This window comes from Ceratosolen solmsi, unplaced genomic scaffold (assembly GCF_000503995.2).
Source record: "Ceratosolen solmsi marchali unplaced genomic scaffold, CerSol_1.0 scaffold1, whole genome shotgun sequence".
NCBI lineage: Eukaryota > Metazoa > Arthropoda > Insecta > Hymenoptera > Agaonidae > Ceratosolen > Ceratosolen solmsi.
In genome coordinates this window covers 1,310,311-1,332,440 of record NW_011948415.1, presented here as the reverse complement: position 1 = coordinate 1,332,440, position 22,130 = coordinate 1,310,311, and the positions used below count along the sequence as shown (strand labels likewise).

General features: G+C 32.3%; 1 protein-coding gene across 1 annotated transcript; it reads left to right on the top strand.

The window, feature by feature from the left end:
• The first annotated feature begins 512 nt into the window (after positions 1-512).
• On the top strand, positions 513-20,984 carry ck (unconventional myosin-VIIa ck). Its single transcript, XM_011507560.1, has 27 exons — positions 513-561; positions 8,080-8,193; positions 9,267-9,413; positions 9,553-9,737; positions 10,282-10,403; positions 10,485-10,741; positions 11,127-11,292; positions 11,375-11,505; positions 11,700-12,095; positions 12,163-12,543; positions 12,634-12,789; positions 12,995-13,588; positions 13,887-14,096; positions 14,208-14,405; positions 14,527-14,703; positions 14,983-15,621; positions 16,358-16,759; positions 17,291-17,535; positions 17,706-18,066; positions 18,338-18,456; positions 18,797-19,193; positions 19,490-19,874; positions 19,967-20,095; positions 20,167-20,263; positions 20,370-20,467; positions 20,543-20,712; positions 20,775-20,984. The coding sequence occupies exons 1-27, from the start codon at positions 544-546 to the stop codon at positions 20,979-20,981; spliced, it is 6,501 nt and encodes a 2,166-aa protein (XP_011505862.1). The 5' UTR covers positions 513-543; the 3' UTR covers positions 20,982-20,984.
• Positions 20,985-22,130: the final 1,146 nt, after the last annotated feature.

Genomic DNA, 22,130 nt, shown 5'->3' with positions numbered 1-22,130 from the left:
TATGTTTAATTTTATTATAATTATTTAATTGAAACATTTATATTATTACGGTGGCAAAACGAATGTAAGCGTAGGAAAGATACTCCTTAATTGTCTCAATTATATATAATACTTTCTTTTTTTTTTATTCGATTTCAAAAGATCTGATTTTCTTATATAAGAATTTGCATCATATTTTAAGTTGTGTATTATAATATTACACTTGGGACTCGATTATAAAACTTGATATTATTACTTTGTGAATTTAAAAGTCGTACAATAATATCCATTACTTTATCATTAGTTTGCAATAAATACGTAATTAAAATTTTCATATTTTCATTATTATAACATAATGAGAGAAAATGTAAATGAAAATGCAGAAATGCAGAAACATTATGAAAACATAATAATAATAAAAGTTGTAAGATGTCGAACGAGTGCCATTACTCTATTACCTAACAATAATGATAATTATTGTGTTAAGCGCAGAACGTGAAAGCAATGAAACAAACATTTTTTTTTTATTTTTTAGGTAGCGAGCCGACAACCACTGCTTGAGAGATGGTCATTGTTACTCGGGTGAGTATAGCCGTCGCATTATTTCGTAAGCCCTAAAATGTATGATATGAAGGAAACGTGGATCACGATCTATCGGATTACGCGCAAGAAATCATCGCGCACTTTACGGTCGTTGCCAATGATTACTTTTGCCACTTAAAACTTTCGCGTGCGCGACGTTGGCAGACGGCAGTTTTGGTGCCCCTAACTCGGTCAGTAGGAATCTGTGACGGGTGAAAATGTTTATGAACCCCAACGAAGGCACCAATGATGTTCAAGCTCTTTACATTCACTTGCGTAAATCCATTAGACAGTGTTGCAATCCTTATTGGGAGATATCCTTCCTTATCGAATCTACCTAGTAAAAATACAAGCGAGTACTCACGTCGCAGGGATAATAGAAATTCAATAGACCAAACCTATTTCAATTGTCAAGGTCAAAGTATCTAGTAAATAATAAGTGCTTTGATAACAGATTCTTCGATGTTTATAACTTTCACTTTATTAATATTCAAATGGTAAATAATATCGCTTGCTATTTACGCAATTAGTATTGTGAATATGCATTAATTATCTTTATTTTTCATCATAATTTGTAATGAATCGTTATAAGTAAATTACTTCACTGAGTATCGATAAAGCATAATCTGTTATCCCGTCCATATATTTACTAATAAATTGAGATTTTAATTGATCATCAATTAATTTCACGTATAATATTTAAGATTTCAATTACGTGATTACAAAGAAAATTTGAATGTAATTTCATTGACATACTGGTCTACATTACTTATTGCAACTGAATGTTAAATCAATTTTTCATTAGGATAATTGATATTATTTGCAAATGCTCGTGCTTAAGGAGAAGACTTTACGGTATATTATTTTGCTTCTTCTCTTATTTTTATCTCTAGCGTAATCCAATGAAAGTATGATTTATTTCGCTTGCTCTCTGATGTTCTCTATAAAGAAATGCCATACAATTTTTGTAGTTCTTTGATGTATAAACGCAATCGATTAGTTTATCAATTTTTCCTACAATACATTTTCTCAGAAGTAATATTAAGAATCTACATTAAGGATATTTAATACAAATTTTACCGTAACCTCCTTTCGCTTGTCATTTTTAGTGTCATAAATTTCAAGTTATTAATATTAACTGTTAATGTAAAATCTAAAAAGGAACATAGTGAAAGTTTAATAATTAAACAAATTTATAATTGATGCATCAAAAAAAAAAAAAAAAAACTCTATTTGTTTTTTTTAAATATTAAAATATTTTACCGTTTATTTTTGTAAACATTTAAAAATATTATAGTTACATATATTATAAAATACTTTAGGCTCACGCTCATTTAAGATTTATAATAATATAAATAAAACCTAACTTCATTCTCTACTGCAAATCCATCTCACGTATTAAATTTATGCAAAGGAAATAAAACAAAGTATAGATTACAAATTTGCATGTATATAATTTATGCTAATACGAGTGGTTAATAGGTATCTACGAGACACAGAGACAACATGTGTAAGAAGGATAATAAAAAACTTTTCTGTATGAATTGAATATTTCATTCAATCAACTTAAGTTGATTTAATTTATTTGTTGTCCACGTTATGTAAATTTGCATCATGTAAATTTACAAAATTAGTCAAAATGATTTAAAAGTCTTTTATATGAATGTTAATTTATAATGAAATCGATATAGTTATTTATATATCATCAATTTATAAATTATATTAAACTTAATGAAATTTAATTCAAAAGGCATTATAAAACATATGACAGACAGACAGAGAGAGAGAGAGAGAGAGAGAGAGAGAGAGAGAGAGAGAGAGAAATATTTTAAATATTTTGCTCATTGAGTAAATATTTTATTAATTGTAGGAATTATTTATTATTACATTATTTTTATTCCAACTGTTTTACACGCACTAATACTGTAATAAAATTGTTGCTATTATTCATAAAAAAAATTAATTAAATTACACCTTTTTATTGAATTCAAATAAAATATAAAAATTTATTAACTATCAATTCACATACAATAATTCTTATTTAAAAATTATACATTAATTAGAAAATATAATCGAACCTTTTCCTTTTTTTAATGACAATTATTTAATTAAGTTCTGGTATAAAAAAAAAAAAATATATGCATTAAATTATTGTCTTGTATATAAATTTTGTACTAAGAAATTTCATAAATTAAACATATACTCTACTGATTTTATAAGAATTGTATAAAAATTTTTAATGTTCCGTTTGCTTCATATAATATCACAGACCTTGTAACTTAAGGTAAATGCCGTTTACTTATTTATGGTAGTAATTTTTAACGAGTGATTATTATGATTATAATGAAATTTAAGACATTTTTAACAATAGAGATGATGGCAAAAATGATAATTCAGTGAAAGGAAATTATTCATAATTGTTGAGAAGAAATATTGTTAAATTAATCCGCGATGCACAAAGTGTCAACGCCAACCTTCTTGGAAAAACGTCGTAGCGGATAGATTTTCTGCTACTGTGGCTAAAGTTTACGAGTGCGGAAAAATGAAGTAGCTATTTAGAGTTAGTCTACCTATCGAGGACGTCAACCCGTAAAAGGTAATTTCACGACGGAGTAGACAGTGAAGTCCTGTCGAGTCCTTGTGGAAGATCTGTTTCAACAGCGTGTCAAAACTCTTATTTATCCACTTAGTCGCGCTTACTTTTATCGGCGAAATCATTGCCAATATAATGGAATTGTAAACTGCTCGATATAACTTTATGTTTCATTTTGCTTCTTAATGTGGGAATTTTATTTCTTTCGCTACTTAAATTCTGCCTTAGCTTCTACATAGAATAAATAATGTTAATTCGTTTTTAATGCGTTACAAGATTATGTTGTGGATATCTTTATTGGAATGATTCATCTCATTTGTTTTTTTTTTTTTTTTTTTTTTTTTTTTTTTTATTGAAAATCTGATGGAATATTAATGCATTGTATACATTAAAATATTGAATTTATGTTTGCAATAGGATCAGGAGAAAGAAAAGTGGATAATGTATTAAATACAGGAAATATGATATTTAGCATATTTTTTTTACATCTTTACATGTAAATATCATCAATTTTATTTTTATAAGTTGGATTTATTCAATTTGAACATTACTCATTGTTTCATCTAGAGTAAAAAATTTTTTTTTTTTTAATTTTATTTACTTATATATATATACACACATATAAAGCTACAAAATTATCATCAGATTGACTTTTAATTTAAAAGTATTTTATTTGAAAAATATACAATTGCCTGTCAGAATGAGATTATTATTTTTTTTTTTTTGCTTGCAACGCCATAAGATTTGTGGTATAAATGTTTTTCAATTTTAAAATACATACTCATGATAATTTATATTCATATATTTTTGATAAATTTCACAATCACCAGTACGAATTTATTAAAACTTTCTATTTTAATTATACATAACCGTTATTTAGCTCAAAATACCTATCTACTCGTCAAATTTATACATTCCAAACATCTACATATTTGAATATTTATTTTTAAACAATTTAATATATCGATAATCAATAAATATATAACTAGAGAGACGATCGATTAGTAAATTCGTACTTATTACGCCTTTATAAAAATAATAATATCTCTATCTATTTTATTATTATTATTATTTGCTTATCATTAGATTGTTCATTGCTTAATATTTAAGAATCTCTAAAATATCGATGGCATTGACCGCAGAATCAAGACATAAATTGAATTTGGCCTTTTTTATTTAGAAAGTGCGTTTTGCGTTGTCGTATCCAAGCTTCCTCCTTCAGTACGCGTCACTTTTTTATTCAATTTCTTATTATTATTCTTAATATATTGAGAATACATGCACACATATCTTGAACTAGTACGATTTAGTTGGAATAGTTACAACAAGCAATGATAAGATTTAGTCACTAAATATATATATATATATATATTTGGACGATATTACATTGTAAAAGCACAGCATTGCCAGATAGAGTAGGGGCACATAAAATAGTAAATAGCTTTTTACACAATTGCACATTTTACAACCACAATGAAGCCTATTTATTCAAACACCGCAATTATCATTCGTATAAAAAAGTAAAGCAACGCCACTTCCAGCCCAATATTGGCTTTTCGCGTTCTACGCAATATAATAAACAATCATTCGTTAAAAAATAAAAGCTGATAGTTTTTCTCATACAGCTACGCGATGCCCCGAGACTGTGGTGGGTCACTAGCGAAATCGAGACTCTTTGTCGAAAATGCACGATACTGAAAACGTGGCCTGCCAACAAAGCGTGTTTTTTTATTTTTTTGACGAGCGCCTCTTCCCTTCCCTTCCAAAAGCCACAGAGAGAGAGAGAGAGAGAGAGAGAGAGAGAGAGAGAGAGAGAGAGAGCGGGAGAGCCGAGCTGAACAATTGGGCCGCGTACAAATATCAAGTGCACATTGTTCGTGTGGGTGCGTTTGTGCTCTATCGCGAGGGTCCGAGCGACCGAGTGGCCTCTTCCACAGAGCGACGCCCTGCTTTTTCACCTACACCAGATCCAACTCTACCGCGAGGAATTTCGCCTCTTTTTTATGATTCCCCCGTCATTTTTAATATCTCACGGCTTGACCATCGCGTCTATTGTCAGGGCCCTACGACCGTCCATCCCTACGCAATACCTGAATAACAATTTCCGGACTACAAATTCAATTCCCGACTACTTACTTTTCAATAACTTTATCATATTTTAAAATGTACTCTCGGTAACTCGAGTAGGCCGTGTCGAATAAAATTTTAATATTCATTATTGAAAAATCTTTTCGGTCGTTTCATCGAATCTTTAAATTCTACCGACAAATATAAGCAGCCCGAGTCTCCTGTTCCTTCTTATGTTTATGAAACAATAAATAATAAAAAGCTTATTTCGTATTATTGACCTTCGGGTGTTTACTAATTGAGTCGTTATGGCTGGTAAGTTGACGTGTTGTATATGCTGCTTCTACTGGTTTTCCTTTCTTTCTAAACATACATACGGTTTAGAAGACATTAAAACTGGTTTTCAGAATTAAAACGAAAAAAGCATGCTCGCGGAGCCGAATAAAGGTTGGAAATTATTGTAAAAAAAAAAAAAAAAAAAAACGAAAAAGAAATAAAAGAAAAAAAAAAGTTATATAGAAATTGAATGCCAGTGAGGGAATTATTTGATAAAAATTACCGTAACGTATATCCTCAAAATTGACATGGTTTATTGAACTGTTTTACCGTTCTGACAAGGTAATTATTGAGATAGAGGAAAGTAAGAATTTGTAAATGCTCCTCCAGTCCACGGTTATCAGCTCGACATTTTTTCATAAATATGAAAAAAAAAATAAAAAAAAAAAAAAATAAAAAAATAAGAAGAAGAAAAAAAACGAAGGAAAAAACCCCCCAATATCTCCATGCGTATAAATGCGATTTTTCCTCATTTGATTCAATATAGATTTTCGTAAATCATTGTACGTGAAAGAAGTAATTTCATGACATTTTACTTTATGCGACGCCTATACTCGGAATACAAACTAAGGGAGAATAAATGAAGTTCTTCCGTTATAACGTTCAAAAGATATTTAAATATTTAGCGGGCATTCGTATTTTTCCTCGTAAGTTGTAATATGGCTCGTTGCGTAGGCAACCTCCTCTACACTTTGCTAATGTCTGCTGCTCTCGCATGTACGTGTGAAGCCTTGCAAAAGCCGGCGTCCCACTACCCACGAACGAGCTCTTGATTTATAAACTTTTATCATTTTATCAGGCGATTATGTCATGTGGAGAAATGCCGCAGCCACTCGCGCAGCTCGCGACACGCAACTCTCCATCTACCCGACTTGGACTTTCGTACACATTCATCTCCGGCGCTTCCATATCAATAAAAGATATTTACATGTGATTTTGTTTGGCCTATTGTCTCAATTTGCTCGCCACTACTTTACGTCACAATTCTGCGGATATTTTATCATTTGTTGAGTTGTTTCGCGTTGAATATCTGTGATAGACTCGATGCTTTATTGATTTTGTAACGAGAGATTAATTTATCAATATTGGCGACGATAAGAGCTATCTCGCTGAAAATTGCCGTACATTTATTCTTTATTTATTTGAAATTGTTTTCATTGCTTTTAGTACTGTAATCCACACAGTTTAATAGTTAAATAATTAATTGGCAGCAATAAGAAAGAAGCAAAAAAATATATATATATATATATATATATATATATATATATACATTGAAATTAATGTTTTGTATACAAATGTAAAAGAAAATAATTGGAAAGTTTAATTAATGTGTTGTTGCAGGCATTTTAATGACTTTAAATACTTTTTTTAAACTTAAAAACGATACTATGTAAAGAGAACTCGTATGTCGTATATGTCATTAGAAAGTCGAGCGTAACAATCGAGACGGTTCGTTTTTTGTTTTTTTTTTTTTGTTTTTGTTTTTTGTTTTGAATTATTTACAAAAGGTCGAATTATTAGCGTAATTTATAAATAGCTTACATAAACACTATAATTAATCAATTATTAAAGTAACGTGTGCCATACATTTGAACCATGTTAGAAATTTTTCGACACAAATTAATTCGACACTTGAATTATTCATACTTTGTCATCTTCAAGTTGTCTCAAAGTCGATGAATAACAAGTATTAAAAATCATGAAATTTACATACATATATATGTATATGAACTCGAATTACGTACTTTCGTATTAAACTTGTAAGACTACGAATTTAACTTTACGTTCTAGTTATATGTAGTTCGAACAAAAGAAAAGGATAAATATTTCAGTTTGATGAGATAGAGTCGATTTTTTTAAGTCAGTAATTCAATAAAAACTGAGGCTTTTTTGTTGTTGTAAGTTTAATAAAAATTGAATGCCAACGTGAGAACGATCGTAAATAGGAGAGAGTTCTTCCTACGTGTTTCATTTATATAAAACATCGTATTCTGTAGAGTAATTAAACAATTTATTTGAAAATTTTAGAAAAGACATCGACACATGAAATACGAAGTATTATGACTCAGGCAATAATGTTATATTATGCATAAAATTTATATATTTTCACACTTGATACTTCATTAAACATACATTTAATATTGAGCTTGTATTCAGTTACATTTGTAAGAAAAATTTTATAAGCAAATTGAAAGTAATATTACACCGTTTGTATGTCCAGTGGTTACTTAATCTTATAAATCCTTATGAAACACATAAACTTTTTATTGTAAGCAAATAATTTATTAGCCAAACGTGCGCTTTTAATATCAATTGATTTGCAATTCCCTCTCTCATTACAATCAAATATCTTACAATGTATACCCTTCCATCACCCTTAGTCGTTATGTACATTCACAATCGCAATAATCATAGCAAAAAATTACATTAAAATACAATAAAAAGTTATTATTATACTTTTTTTTTTTTTTTTTTTTTTTTAATAATTATCGTCACAGTTAATAAGCTTATGTTACTTTTAGGGCGACTATATATGGATCGAGCCCGTCTCAGGAAAAGAGTTTGATGTAGCTATCGGCGCCCGAGTCGTTTCTGCGGAAGGCAGACGAATTCAAGTCAGAGACGACGATAATAAGGTATTCTTTCGAATAAAAGACCTTTGCGCTAACAAGTAAACAGAGAATATCCAGTAGCGGACAGTTTTTGTCAATTTTAATTGGGTTAGATTACTCGAGGTGCTTGTAACATAAAAATAATCGTGTGTCGCTTCTCAACTTAACGATACATTATGCTGGATATACGGGAAGTTGAAACAAATTTTAATATTTGTACTTTGGTAACAAAAATGTGATACGAAAGATTTAGATTTAAGAACATTTACTTACGACCATATGTCTTTTAATATTCATCATAGAAACAATTTTTTTTTTCAGTACTGAATAAAGTATGCGTATAAAGTATATCTAACATATATCGATAAGAAAGAGATTTAAGTTATATTGCAATGAGTACATAAAATCGTAATATTACGATTGAACTGTACGGTAATCACAGTGATTTAAAAAATCATTAAATTAAAAAAGTAAAAAAATTTCTTACTCATTACAATTGCATAAAATTCGAGATATCCTACAGCCATTGTTATTAAGTGAAACTAAATGCCATAGTAATTTACGATCAATATTCAGTCGTTGAGAATCTTTATTTTTAAATAAACTTTATCACTTATTATCAATATTATCAGTCTTATAATAACAAAAAAAGGATGTAGATAATTTCATTAATTATCGATGTAAGATACACCTTTATATATTATTTTTTAATTACATTGCCGCTTAAAAATGCTTACTCGATGCTCAATGCAATTTTCATAATAACTGTATTAAAAGCAAAAAAAATCCCAATTTAAAATCCATGGGATAAGTTTATTAATCGAAGACAGTCAAAATATTATTTTAATTATTTATTATTTTAATTAATATATGTTAATTGAACGTTCGTGATATCTGACTGATTTCATTTAATGCATTATATTTTGGTTAATGGTTAATGAACTGAAAAATGGCTTATTAAAAGGATATCGTGTACTCCGAAATCTTCATACAACACATAACTAAACGATCTGTAGGCATTTAAAATTATTCTATTAGATCGATGTTAAAAGATTTAAAGACGATGATATTTTAAAACTAAACCATAACTAAAACAGGAGCAATGGCTAACACCGGAGAGGAGGATAAAGGCAATGCATGCGACGTCGGTACAAGGCGTCGAGGACATGATAAGTTTAGGCGACCTCCACGAAGCCGGAATCCTTAGGAATTTGCTTATACGCTACAATGAGAATCTCATTTATGTAAGTTAAATATTTTCATTCGTATGGTATGAGCCACGCCGAGAAAAGTTTTATAATTAAAAAAAAAAAAAAAAAAAAAAAAAAAAGAAGGAATTCGCTCCATAAATGCAATTTTTATGTGCAATGTGATTTTTGGCAGACTTACACCGGTTCGATTCTCGTTGCTGTTAATCCCTATCAGATTCTGCCGATCTATACAGCCGAGCAGATAAAATTATATAAAGATCGTAAGATCGGCGAGCTACCTCCTCATATATTTGCTATTGGCGATAACAGTTATGCTCACATGAATCGTTATGGGCAAGATCAATGCATCGTTATAAGGTATTCTCATACATGTAATCAATATGTAGTCGTATAAGGAAAAAGGACTGACGGTGAAAATTAATTAGGGAGTATGATGTAGAAGCATTTACTGTCTCAATGATTATTATTAGACGGTAGATTTATTGAAATTAAAAGAAAAAAAAAATTTTTGTCTACCTAAATTTAGTCGTGTGATTTTTAATTACAATTAATAATACGATAAATAATAAATGAGTTATTCGATTAACAATTTGAATAGTCTGTTCAGTGAGAAAGCCTTTTTCCATCTTACTTTAAACATTCATCAAAGATTATTTTCATTTAAAATTGCCACATATATATTCGTCTATTAATGTAAAAGGTATGAATTACTATCGACAAAATAATTATTCATATTTGCGGTATATCAGTTCGTAATGCTTTGTGATTTTTATTTTTTTATATAAATAATCGATCGTTAACATTCAATAAAACGTTAGATGTAACATATTATTATTCACGGTATGAGATAAAATTTTCGATAAAAAAAGGAAAATTTTAATACGATTAATTTATGTTACAGTGGCGAAAGTGGAGCGGGCAAAACAGAAAGTACAAAATTAATTTTACAGTATTTGGCGGCTATTAGCGGAAAGCACTCGTGGATCGAGCAGCAGATTTTGGAAGCAAATCCTATACTCGAAGGTAAGTAGGAGGATTTCGATTATCATTGTATTTGTGCGTTTATGCAACATACTAAAGTCTTCTGTTTGCAATTCTTTTCAGCTTTTGGAAATGCAAAAACGGTCAGAAATGATAATTCGTCCAGGTTTGGAAAATATATCGATATTCATTTCAGCGAACAAGGAGTTATAGAAGGAGCAAAAATCGAACAATATCTATTGGAAAAATCACGAATAGTCTCACAGAGCTTAGACGAACGAAATTATCATATTTTTTATTGCATGCTGGCTGGTTTAATGAAAGAAGAAAAACAGAAACTTGAATTAGAAGAAGCATCGACGTATAAGTACTTAATAGGTGTATGTATAACTGAATTGCTAATTTTCTTATCATTTTTATTAAATTACAAATGTGAGCGCAGATAAATTGGAATTATAGAGTAAGTTGAAGAATTAATTTGAAAATTAGTTTGTATAGTTTTTGTGCGCCATTTATGCCTCTATAATGTCTTAGTGCTTATCACGTAATTAGCTACGGCAATTTACTGCACGTAAATTTATCATTTAGCCATCTCTCATTGTTCGGTTAAATTTTCTTCAATAAATTTAAATTCCATAAGATATCAATAATAATACATTATTTTAATGTCTTAATGCGTTTAGTAATAGTAATGATAAGATTACATTAGTTGATGCAAATTTTTTCACTACATTACACGAAATCATAATAATGTTTATTTTTCAGGGTGGAAGTATTACGTGCGAGGGTCGCGATGATGCCGCTGAATTTTCGGATATTCGCTCGGCAATGAAAGTTTTACTTTTTAGCGACAGCGAAATATGGGAAATTCTAAAGCTACTCGCGGCTGTGTTGCACATGGGTAATGTAAAATACAAAGCTACGGTTATTGGTAAGTTGATAGGAAATTCATAAAACCATTAAAATTATCGCTCGGAGCAATTAAAATGTATATTATGTTATTCAATTCTTAGACAATCTCGATGCAACGGAAATACCCGAGCAAACTAATGTTAAAAGAGTTGCTCAGTTGCTGGGCGTACAAGTTCAGTCTCTCATCGATGCTCTGACACGTAGAACAATTTTCGCGAGCGGTGAGACTGTTGTACGTATCACATAAAATACCCATCTTATATATAAATATCTTGAAATTATTACAGGATCAAATGATTTTCATTTTATTTAAAATATTAATTTCATTTAACATATTAACGATATGTTCACTAATTTGATCGAATTGTCTGCATTTCTATGGCAATTTTATCGATGTTATTACTTTGTTGTTTATACGTTTCTTAGGTTTCTACATTATCGCGAGATCAGTCGGTAGATATTAGAGATGCTTTTGTAAAAGGCATTTACGGCAGATTATTTATACACATAGTGAAAAAAATTAATGAAGCAATATTCAGGCCAAAACATGCATCTCGAAGCGCTATTGGAGTACTCGATATTTTTGGCTTTGAAAATTTTAATCATAATAGTTTTGAACAATTTTGTATTAATTACGCGAATGAAAATTTGCAACAGTTTTTTGTACAACACATTTTTAAATTGGAACAAGAAGAGTATAACCACGAAGGGATAAATTGGCAGCACATAGAATTTGTTGATAATCAAGACGCATTAGATTTAATTGCCATAAAACAATTAAATATAATGGCACTGATCGACGAAGAGGCGAAGTTCCCTAAGGTAAATTATATCTCAATATAACGGTAAAGAATTCAATTTAATTTAATGCGAATGGCGATTCTTGTAGGGTACAGATCAGACAATGCTTGCGAAAATTCATAAAACTCATGGAACACATCGAAATTATTTGAAGCCTAAATCCGACATTAATACTTCATTTGGTCTAAATCACTTCGCTGGTGTCGTATTTTACGACACACGAAGTTTTCTCGAAAAAAATAGAGATACGTTTAGCGCCGACCTCTTACAGTTAATACACATATCGTCGAATAAATTCCTGCAGACCTGTTTCGTAGAAGATATCGGTATGGGATCGGAAACAAGAAAAAGGGCTCCCACGCTTTCGACGCAATTTAAAAAATCTTTAGATGCCCTAATGAAAACTTTGTGCAATTGCCAACCTTTTTTCATCCGATGTATAAAGCCCAATGAATATAAAAAGCCAATGGTATACGATTTTTTGTGTTAAAATTGCTTGATTATTTGGAATAAAAACAAAACATGGACGTTTTAATGTATGATTAATGATGCATTGCAGATGTTCGATCGAGGCCTTTGTTGTCGACAATTGCGCTATTCTGGAATGATGGAGACAATAAGGATAAGACGGGCAGGGTATCCAATTCGTCATTCTTTCTCGGAGTTTGTTGAACGATATCGGTTCCTTATACCCGGTATACCTCCAGCACACAAGGTAAGCGAGCTATTATTTGAACTATCATTAATTATCATCAACAGTCAAACAATACGAAATAAATGCCATTAGTTGTTATACAGTATTTGAAATTAAAATTAATACTGCATCCAATGTAATATTGATGAATGAAAACCCGTATTGATATACGAACAAGTGACGTTTATTGCCTAATCTAACAGTTATAAACTAAATTCCTTCGCAGACTGATTGCCGATATGCAACGACGAAACTCTGCCATGTGGTACTGGGCAGATCGGACTATCAGCTCGGCCACACCAAAGTATTCCTCAAAGATGCCCACGATTTGTTTCTCGAGCAAGAGCGCGACCGCGTGCTCACACGAAAAATTCTCATTCTTCAAAAGAACATCCGCGGTTGGGTTTATCGGCGACGCTTCCTACGCATGCGAGCCGCTGCCATAAAAATCCAGAAGCACTGGCGCGGCTTCGCACAACGTCAGCGATACAAGCGCATGAGGATTGGCTACATGAGGCTACAAGCCCTCATTAGGTCTAGGGTACTGTCGCACAGGTTCCGGCATTTGAGAGGTCATATTGTAGCGTTGCAAGCAAGGGCGAGGGGCCACCTGGTGAGGCGCGCCTACAGGAAGAAAATGTGGGCGATAGTCAAAATACAGGCGCACGTGCGGCGAATGATAGCCCAGAGGAGATACAAGAAGCTCAAGTACGAGTATAGGCTGCACATAGAAGCTTTAAGGCTGAGAAAAAAGGAAGAGAGGGAGCTAAAGGATCAGGGCAATAAGAGGGCCAAAGAAATTGCTGATCAACATTTCAGGGTAAAGGCCAAACAATGCTTTTCCAAACAAAATTTACGCTTACATTTTGATAAGCAATATCGCTTATCGGCGCTGGATAATAATGTGCTAAATTCCATGATACGTACGAGTGGCGATTATGTTTTTGAATTTGATTTGAATCGACGACCTTAACACCCTATAGCGTTTTAAAAGATTTGTAAATATCGCGTTAATGCATCATAATTTCAAAGATGTCATTATAAAGTTTGCGTAATCGATAAGCGTTCAATTACATTGTAAGTATTGGTAATTTTTATTTATAATTTGGTCGTTTTAGGAACGTATGCAAGAATTAGAAAGGAAAGAAATCGAAATGGAAATGGAAGACAGACGTCGGATGGAGATAAAAAAGAATCTTATTAACGACGCTGCGAAGAAACAGGATGAACCCGTGGATGATAGTAAACTCGTCGAGGCGATGTTTGATTTCTTACCGGATTCCAGTAGTGAAGCGCCAACACCAGCCAGAGAAACTTCAGTATATAATGTGCGTATCTTTAATAAAAAAAAAAAAAAACACGCGCGCGCGCGCACACACACACACACACACAAATTATCGACCGAATGTAAGCTTTAATTAATTATACTGTTAATGAAGGATCTTCCCGCGCCCAAAGCCGATCAACAAGAAATCATTAGCCCCATGCAAACAGCATCGGAAGACGAAGAAGATTTGTCGGAATTCAAATTCCAAAAATTTGCCGCAACTTACTTTCAAGGCAATATTACGCATCAGTATTCGAGGAAACCACTTAAGCATCCACTCTTACCTCTACACACACAAGGGGATCAATTGGTTTGCTTGCTTTATTATTTGTGTTCATTTTCTATTCTTTTCTTTTTCTTTTTCTTCTATTCTTTTTTTCTGTATTTTGAAACAATTAACATGTAAAATATTTGTCATGTTGTATTTTTAGGCCGCACAAGCTTTGTGGATTACAATTCTACGATTTACAGGAGACTTGCCAGAACCCCGATTTCATACGATGGACAGAGACAATACTTCGGTCATGTCGAAGGTTACCGCTACACTTGGTCGGAATTTCATCAGAAGTAAAGAATTTCAAGAGGCACAGTTAATGGGAATGGATCCTGTAAGTACAAATTAAATGCCTGTTATCGTTCGACAACGGCGAGCGAAGCTCATCCTTGAGTTTAGAAAATGTTTCATTAACCAGAAAAGCAAAATCGTATAGTAGATATGCGAGTCATTCAAGTGCATTCGATAATAAAAAGAATTTAATACCTTTTCCCAGCTATACGAACTTTGTATAGAATTTTATTTATTTATTTATTTTTTTTTTTTTTTTTTTTTAAATCATTCGGATAGCTTGTACAAAGCACCAATTACTCAAATCACTTGTAACATTCAGGAATCATTCCTCAAGCAAAAACCACGATCTATCCGCCACAAGCTCGTGTCCCTCACTCTGAAGCGTAAAAACAAGCTCGGCGAGGATGTTCGGCGCCGACTTCAAGAAGACGAGTACACAGCCGACAGCTATCAATCCTGGCTTGAAGCTCGACCCACTTCGAATCTCGAGAAGCTCCACTTCATCATTGGCCATGGCATACTTCGGGCCGAGCTCCGCGATGAAATCTATTGTCAAATATGCAAGCAACTCACGAACAATCCATCAAAATCCTCCCACGCCCGGGGTTGGATTCTACTCTCGCTCTGCGTCGGCTGTTTCGCCCCTTCGGAAAAGTTTGTCAACTACTTGAGGGCATTCATACGCGAGGGTCCACCAGGCTATGCTCCGTACTGCGAGGACAGATTGAAGCGAACCTTTAACAATGGGACACGCAATCAACCGCCAAGCTGGTTGGAGCTCCAGGCGACTAAATCCAAGAAGCCAATAATGCTGCCTATTACTTTCATGGATGGCAATACCAAAACACTTCTTGCTGACTCGGCGACCACGGCACGAGAATTGTGTAATCAGTTGTCGGACAAGATATCGCTCAGGGATCAGTTTGGTTTCTCTCTGTACATCGCACTTTTCGATAAGGTTTGCTTCGCAATCGCGTAAAAGCGCTCTTATTCTTCAATGAAAATCACATACAAACGTAGTTGTTCTGAAATGATCGGAGATTGAAGAAACGAAGCGCCTAAAGAGTAAATATTGTTATTGTATTGTAGAATTAATCGTCGTACCTTTAGAACTTTATGCCTAAGGTTAAACAGCATTTTTCATAATAAGATATCCATTTCACTCAACAGTCGTATTAAAATAAACATAAATTCATAAAATAACATAAAAACATAAAAAAAAAAAAAAAATTATATCGAAAGTATTTCGTAATAAAACGTACAGAGTTAATCAATGGAATTTAATTTAATTAAATAAAGTAAGGCTTCGTGCAAATTAAGATCCCATTATTTACTCTTAATACGCTAATGTCTTTATGCTGAATGGTTACTCAAGTCTTTAATTCTCCTTCTTCTTCTTCAAGTTCAATAGACAATCGAGTTTTTCTCTATCTATGTTTCACGCCTTAAAACTCTAATTAATAAAAGGATTCATTGAGTTTCGCATCTATGAATTGTTCCAACTAACGATCGAGCGATTTTCTCCTGAAAATATCTCAATTAAGGCATTGCAAAAGAAAAGGAAATTATCTTTCTAAAATTTGAAAAACCATTCGACTAGCCGATCATCTAATAATAATCGTAAAGTGTTTTACACAAGGCAAACAATTGGTCGTGTCACGAGCAATACGTAATAACCAAAAGTTCCCGAGCAGGTTTCGTCGCTGGGCAGTGGAGGCGATCACGTGATGGACGCAATTTCGCAGTGCGAACAGTACGCGAAGGAACAAGGCGCACAAGAAAGGAACGCGCCGTGGCGTCTGTTCTTTAGGAAGGAAATATTCGCCCCGTGGCACGAGCCAACGGAAGATCAGGTAGCGACAAATCTGATTTACCAGCAGGTCGTGCGGGGCGTGAAATTCGGGGAGTACAGATGCGACAAGGAGGAAGACTTGGCGATGATCGCGGCCCAGCAATACTACATTGAATATCACACGGACATGAACGTGGAAAGGTTGTTCACCTTGTTGCCGAATTACATTCCCGATTATTGCTTGACGGACGTCGACAAGGCCATCGAGAGATGGGGTCACCTCGTGTTGCAAGCTTACAAAAAAGTGAGGACATTGTCTTATGTTGTTGTTAAATCTTAATTTCTATATTTTAACGCTCTTTTATTATTATAATTTTCATGTTAGTTTTTTCTGAAATATAGACAATCCAATAGCTAAATTACAATTAATTATAATAATCAACAATGATACAAACGAAATTTAATTCAATTTGGTAAATGCGTATTCAATAGCTATCGCCAATGTCCTAATGGATATAATTAACTGTCTATTAAATGATATAATCGCATAATGTCTGTCTCGTTCTTACATATTCATAACATAAGCATAGGTATCGAATTTCTATAATTGATAAAAAATTAAGGATTAAAGCTACAGTTTAACACAGCTACAGTGTAACGTAATTATACGTAATACAAATATATTTAAAAAATAAAATGTCCAATGCCATATATATATATATATATATATATATATATATATATATATATATATATATGTATATATATATATATATATACACATATATATATTATTCGCAACTATAAATGCATAAACACGTTTTACGTTTTACAGAGTTATTACTTAAAAGAAAAAGTACCTGCTCTTCGAGTCAAGGAGGATATCGTTGGTTACGCAAAATTTAAATGGCCATTACTCTTTTCTCGCTTCTACGAAGCGTACAGAAACTCCGGACCAAATCTTCCGAAAAACGACGTCATCATCGCCGTCAACTGGACCGGTGTTTATGTCGTAGACGATCAAGAACAAGTGCTTTTAGAATTATCATTCCCCGAAATTACCACCGTTTCTAGTCAAAAGTACGCTAGTATTAAGTACAAGATTTCTATCATTAAAAGTAAAATTACATTATCGAAGCGAGAAATTTAATGCACATCACTCACCATCATAAAATCTCATTTACTTCACATTTGAATCAAGCGTTATCATAATTTAATTAATAATTTGTAAAATTATACCTACTTTGCAGAACAAATAAGATGTTCACTCAAACGTTCAGCTTATCGACGGTACGAGGCGAGGAGTTTACTTTCCAAAGTCCCAGCGCCGAGGATATTCGCGACTTAGTCGTATACTTTCTGGAGGGTCTGAAAAAACGTAGCAAGTACGCTATAGCCTTGCAGGATTACAAGGGCGCGGGAGAAAGCTCGACGTTCTTAACGTTCCAGAAGGGAGATCTTATAACGCTAGACGAGGACGGCGGCGACGAGACAGTTTACAATTCGGGTTGGTGCGTCGGTGTGTGTGAGCGAACGGGCGAAAAGGGCGACTTCCCCTCTGAAACTGTTTACGTGCTGCCGTCGTTGTCGAAGCCTCCGAACGATATTTTGGTAAGCCATTTCCTACTTTTCCGCTTCTTCTCAATTTCATTAAACAATAACTGCTGCAATAATTAAATTGGCTATAAACAATACGTTTGACAAAGCGGATAATTGGCTGGAATTTTCCAATGCCTTTCGTAATATAAACGCATTGTGTATCATCTTGGGATTTTGTCATTTTTTGTCTATACTATACGCCTATTTGCATGCTCATACTTATTATTTTATAAACGAATGGATCATTAACGCAATAGTGATGTGAAATAATTGTTACTTACAGTCATTATTCAGTGTTAACGGGAATGAAAATGGACGAAGACTGTATCCTCAACAAATGAATGGCGTTGAAACTCGTGACAAACCGCATACCCTAATGGAATATGCGATCGATCATTTTCGGTATGTATAAAATTCTTTATAAATAATTTTGCGAACAATAGGATTCATTAAAAACAAAACAACAACGACAAAAAACAACCAAAAACAACAAAAAAGAAAAGATAAGAAAAGAAATTGTTCATTTTTAAAGATTTACGTAGGAACGAACGACTACTGTAACACGAATGTAATAATTCATTTCGATGAATTTTCACGAGTTTGATAGCACATACATTAAAATGATTTCACAGCGGGCGTAATTTAAATTTGAAAATTCACCGCACACGCATCTTTTTTATTCTTTTTTATTCTTTTTTTTTTTTTTTTTTTTTTTTTTTTTTTTTTTATTTATTTCTTATAGGCCCCCTCCAAAGAAGACCATGTCAAAAGCATTGACATTAACGACAGCGCGACGAGGGCACCCTGACGAATTATGGCGTCATTCTCGCGAGCCACTGAAGCAGCCGTTGTTACGAAAATTAGTGTCCAAAGACGAATTGGCAGACGAGGCTTGCTTCGCCTTCAACGCCATTCTAAAATACATGGGGGATTTGCCAACGAAGAGGCCGCGCGTCGGCAATGAGTATACGGACTTGATTTTCGACGGACCGTTAAAGAATGAAATTCTCCGGGACGAAATTTATTGTCAAATAATGAAACAGCTGACCGATAACAGGAATAGGCTGAGCGAGGAACGCGGTTGGGAACTGATGTGGTTGGCAACGGGTCTTTTCACATGCAGCCAGAGCCTTTTAAAGGTAAAGTCGTTATTTACCATTATCGCTTACTGTCTTGTGAAACTACTTTATTTGGCGGTCGTGGCGACTCTCTCAACGGCAAAGCAATTAAATATATTCAACTATCGCTGAGTACTGTAAAACGGTTTGTTTGTTGTTTTATGGGAAAAAAAGCGTATGTTGGACAATCATAAGGATACTTAATTAATTAAAAATTTGCGCTCATTGTATCGTAGAGCGTTCGATATAATTTCTATAATTGTTAATCCAATCATTATTCTCCATCAGAAATAATTGAGAATTATATTATCATGTAGGAATTGACATTATTTTTACGGACACGGCGTCATCGCATATCGCAAGATTCTTTGCAAAGGCTACAAAAAACTTTACGAAATGGTCAACGAAAATATCCACCGCATCAAGTGGAAGTCGAAGCAATTCAGCACAAAACTACCCAAATATTTCACAAAGTATATTTTCCAGATGATACGGACGAAGCATTTGAAGTCGACTCTTCAACTAGAGCTAAGGATTTCTGCCAAAATATTGCACAGCGTTTAAATTTAAGGTCTTCCGAAGGTTTTAGCTTATTTGTAAAAATTGCCGATAAAGTTATTTCTGTACCGGAAGGTGACTTTTTCTTTGATTTCGTTCGTCATTTGACCGATTGGATGAGGAAAGCTCATCCCACCAGAGACGGTCAGTTTTTGAACCTAATTATTATAATTATCATAATAATTTATTATTACCAATTGTCAATTTTCTATCGTTATTTTCTATCGATACTTTAGGCTTATCTCCACAATTTACGTATCAAGTATTTTTTATGAAGAAATTATGGACCAATACTGTACCTGGTAAGGATCGAAATGCCGATTTAATATTTCACTTTCACCAAGAACTACCGAAGTTGCTGAGAGGTAATCATTGACAACGATTCATATTGCTTATTCGAAGAGATATTAATTTAATGAATTACGTTTTCATCTAGGATATCATAAGTGTACAAAGGAGGAAGCTTCAAGATTAGCAGCATTAGTATATAGAGTTCGATTTGGAGAAAGTAAACAAGAGCTGCAAGCAATACCGTAAGAAAAAAATAAACGCTATTTCGACATTATTTATTATTCGATTACATAAGATTTTGATCGCACGCGCACATTTTTACGGAAACAAATCTTTCTTTAATTGTAGTCAAATGTTAAGGGAGCTTATACCTGGCGATTTAGTAAAAACACAAAGCTCAAACGAATGGAAACGTTCTATAATTGCCGCATACAATCACGACGCCGGTAATTATAATTCTTCATTACTATAATCGTCTAATCGAGACGATGTTTTCTAAAAATCATTGCATTTTCTTGAAGGGATGAGTCCCGAGGATTCCAAAATAACATTTTTAAAAATAGTCTATCGATGGCCAACATTTGGATCAGCATTCTTTGAGGTAAAGCAAAGCACCGAACCAGACTATCCTGAGCTGCTTTTAATTGCTATAAATAAGCATGGAGTCAGTTTGATTCATCCACAATCAAAGGTAAATATGCCGCTAGGGGTTGTACATTATTTTAAATGAAAAAATTAAAATAAAATTTTTAGGAAATATTGGTGACGCACCCATTCACAAGAATCTCTAATTGGTCTTCCGGTAATACGTACTTCCATATGACAATAGGCAATTTAGTTCGAGGCTCTAAATTATTGTGCGAAACGTCTCTTGGATATAAAATGGATGATTTATTAACTTCTTACATTTCGCTGATGCTTACGAATATGAATAAGCAGCGAACGATACGGATAAAGTGAACGTTTTTGTTTTTTGCAATGATGTTAAATATTTATGCAATCTTTCCTTTTTTTATGTCGTGAAATGAGTATTATAATGCGGCGTAAGAAAAATTATCGTAGAAAGAAAGTTAAATTTAGATCTTGAAATACAAAAATTTTGCGGCAATATATTCTAAATTTCTTTCTTCTATGTTATCGAGACAAGCTTATCTTCGCAATAACATTAAGCATTTCAATTACTTGAAAAAAAAAAAAACACAAATAAAAAAAAAACAAAAAAAAAACAAAAAGAAAAGAAAAAATAAGGCAAAAAAAATAATATTATTAACATAATTAATGAATATGTTACGCAAACATTTTTATCTTTAAAGATTTAAATTTTGGCTTGCGGTTAATTTGTTGAAAAAATTTTTTTTTTGTAAAAAAAAAGTGTTGTATTTGTCACGCTAGGATACTAATTAAAATAATCTTGAAAATATTTAAGAAAAGATTTTGTAATTAAGTTTTATAAAGCAATAATAGCAATACAATGAGAGGTTTTTTCTACAAAGAATCGAGTATTTATACAATCAATATTTGTAAATAATGGTAATAAAGGAAATATAATAAAATTAAACTTTTTAAATTTCTTTTTCTACGTATTATAATACAATACAATATCTTTACGGTATAACTTATATACAAATTTAGAAATAGTTCTTTTATAAAATTGTTAGAATACTGATGCAAGAGTATTATGAGAAAATTAATTTTATTCAATACATACAACTTACTATTTCTATGATTGAGTGAAGTGGTATAAAAAATAAAATCATTCTGTAATTTAATAAAAAACAATTTTATAATGCAATTAAATAAAAACTTATCTATTGCTACTTATTTCATTAGATGCTTACTGATTAAAATAACAGAAAATATTACAAAACCCTATAAGATAATGCTTAAATAAATTTTTGAACACGTATTTCTTCACATATAATGCAATTTTTTGATTCTCTGTACACAATAATAATAATAATAATAATAATAATAATAATAATCATAATCACTTATTTGTCATTCTCATAAGTTCAATATACACACATTTTTTTTTTTATATTATTAGTAACTAATTCCAATAGTTCGTTTCAAATACGAATGATAAAACTGTAAATAAATTAGACATCT

Excerpts from the sequence above, each read along its gene's own strand:
- ck (XM_011507560.1), top strand. Across the intron at positions 10,404-10,484 it reads AGCAAATCCTATACTCGAAG|CTTTTGGAAATGCAAAAACG; the intron begins GTAAGTAGGAGG and ends AATTCTTTTCAG. Across the intron at positions 15,622-16,357 it reads ACATCGCACTTTTCGATAAG|GTTTCGTCGCTGGGCAGTGG; the intron begins GTTTGCTTCGCA and ends GTTCCCGAGCAG.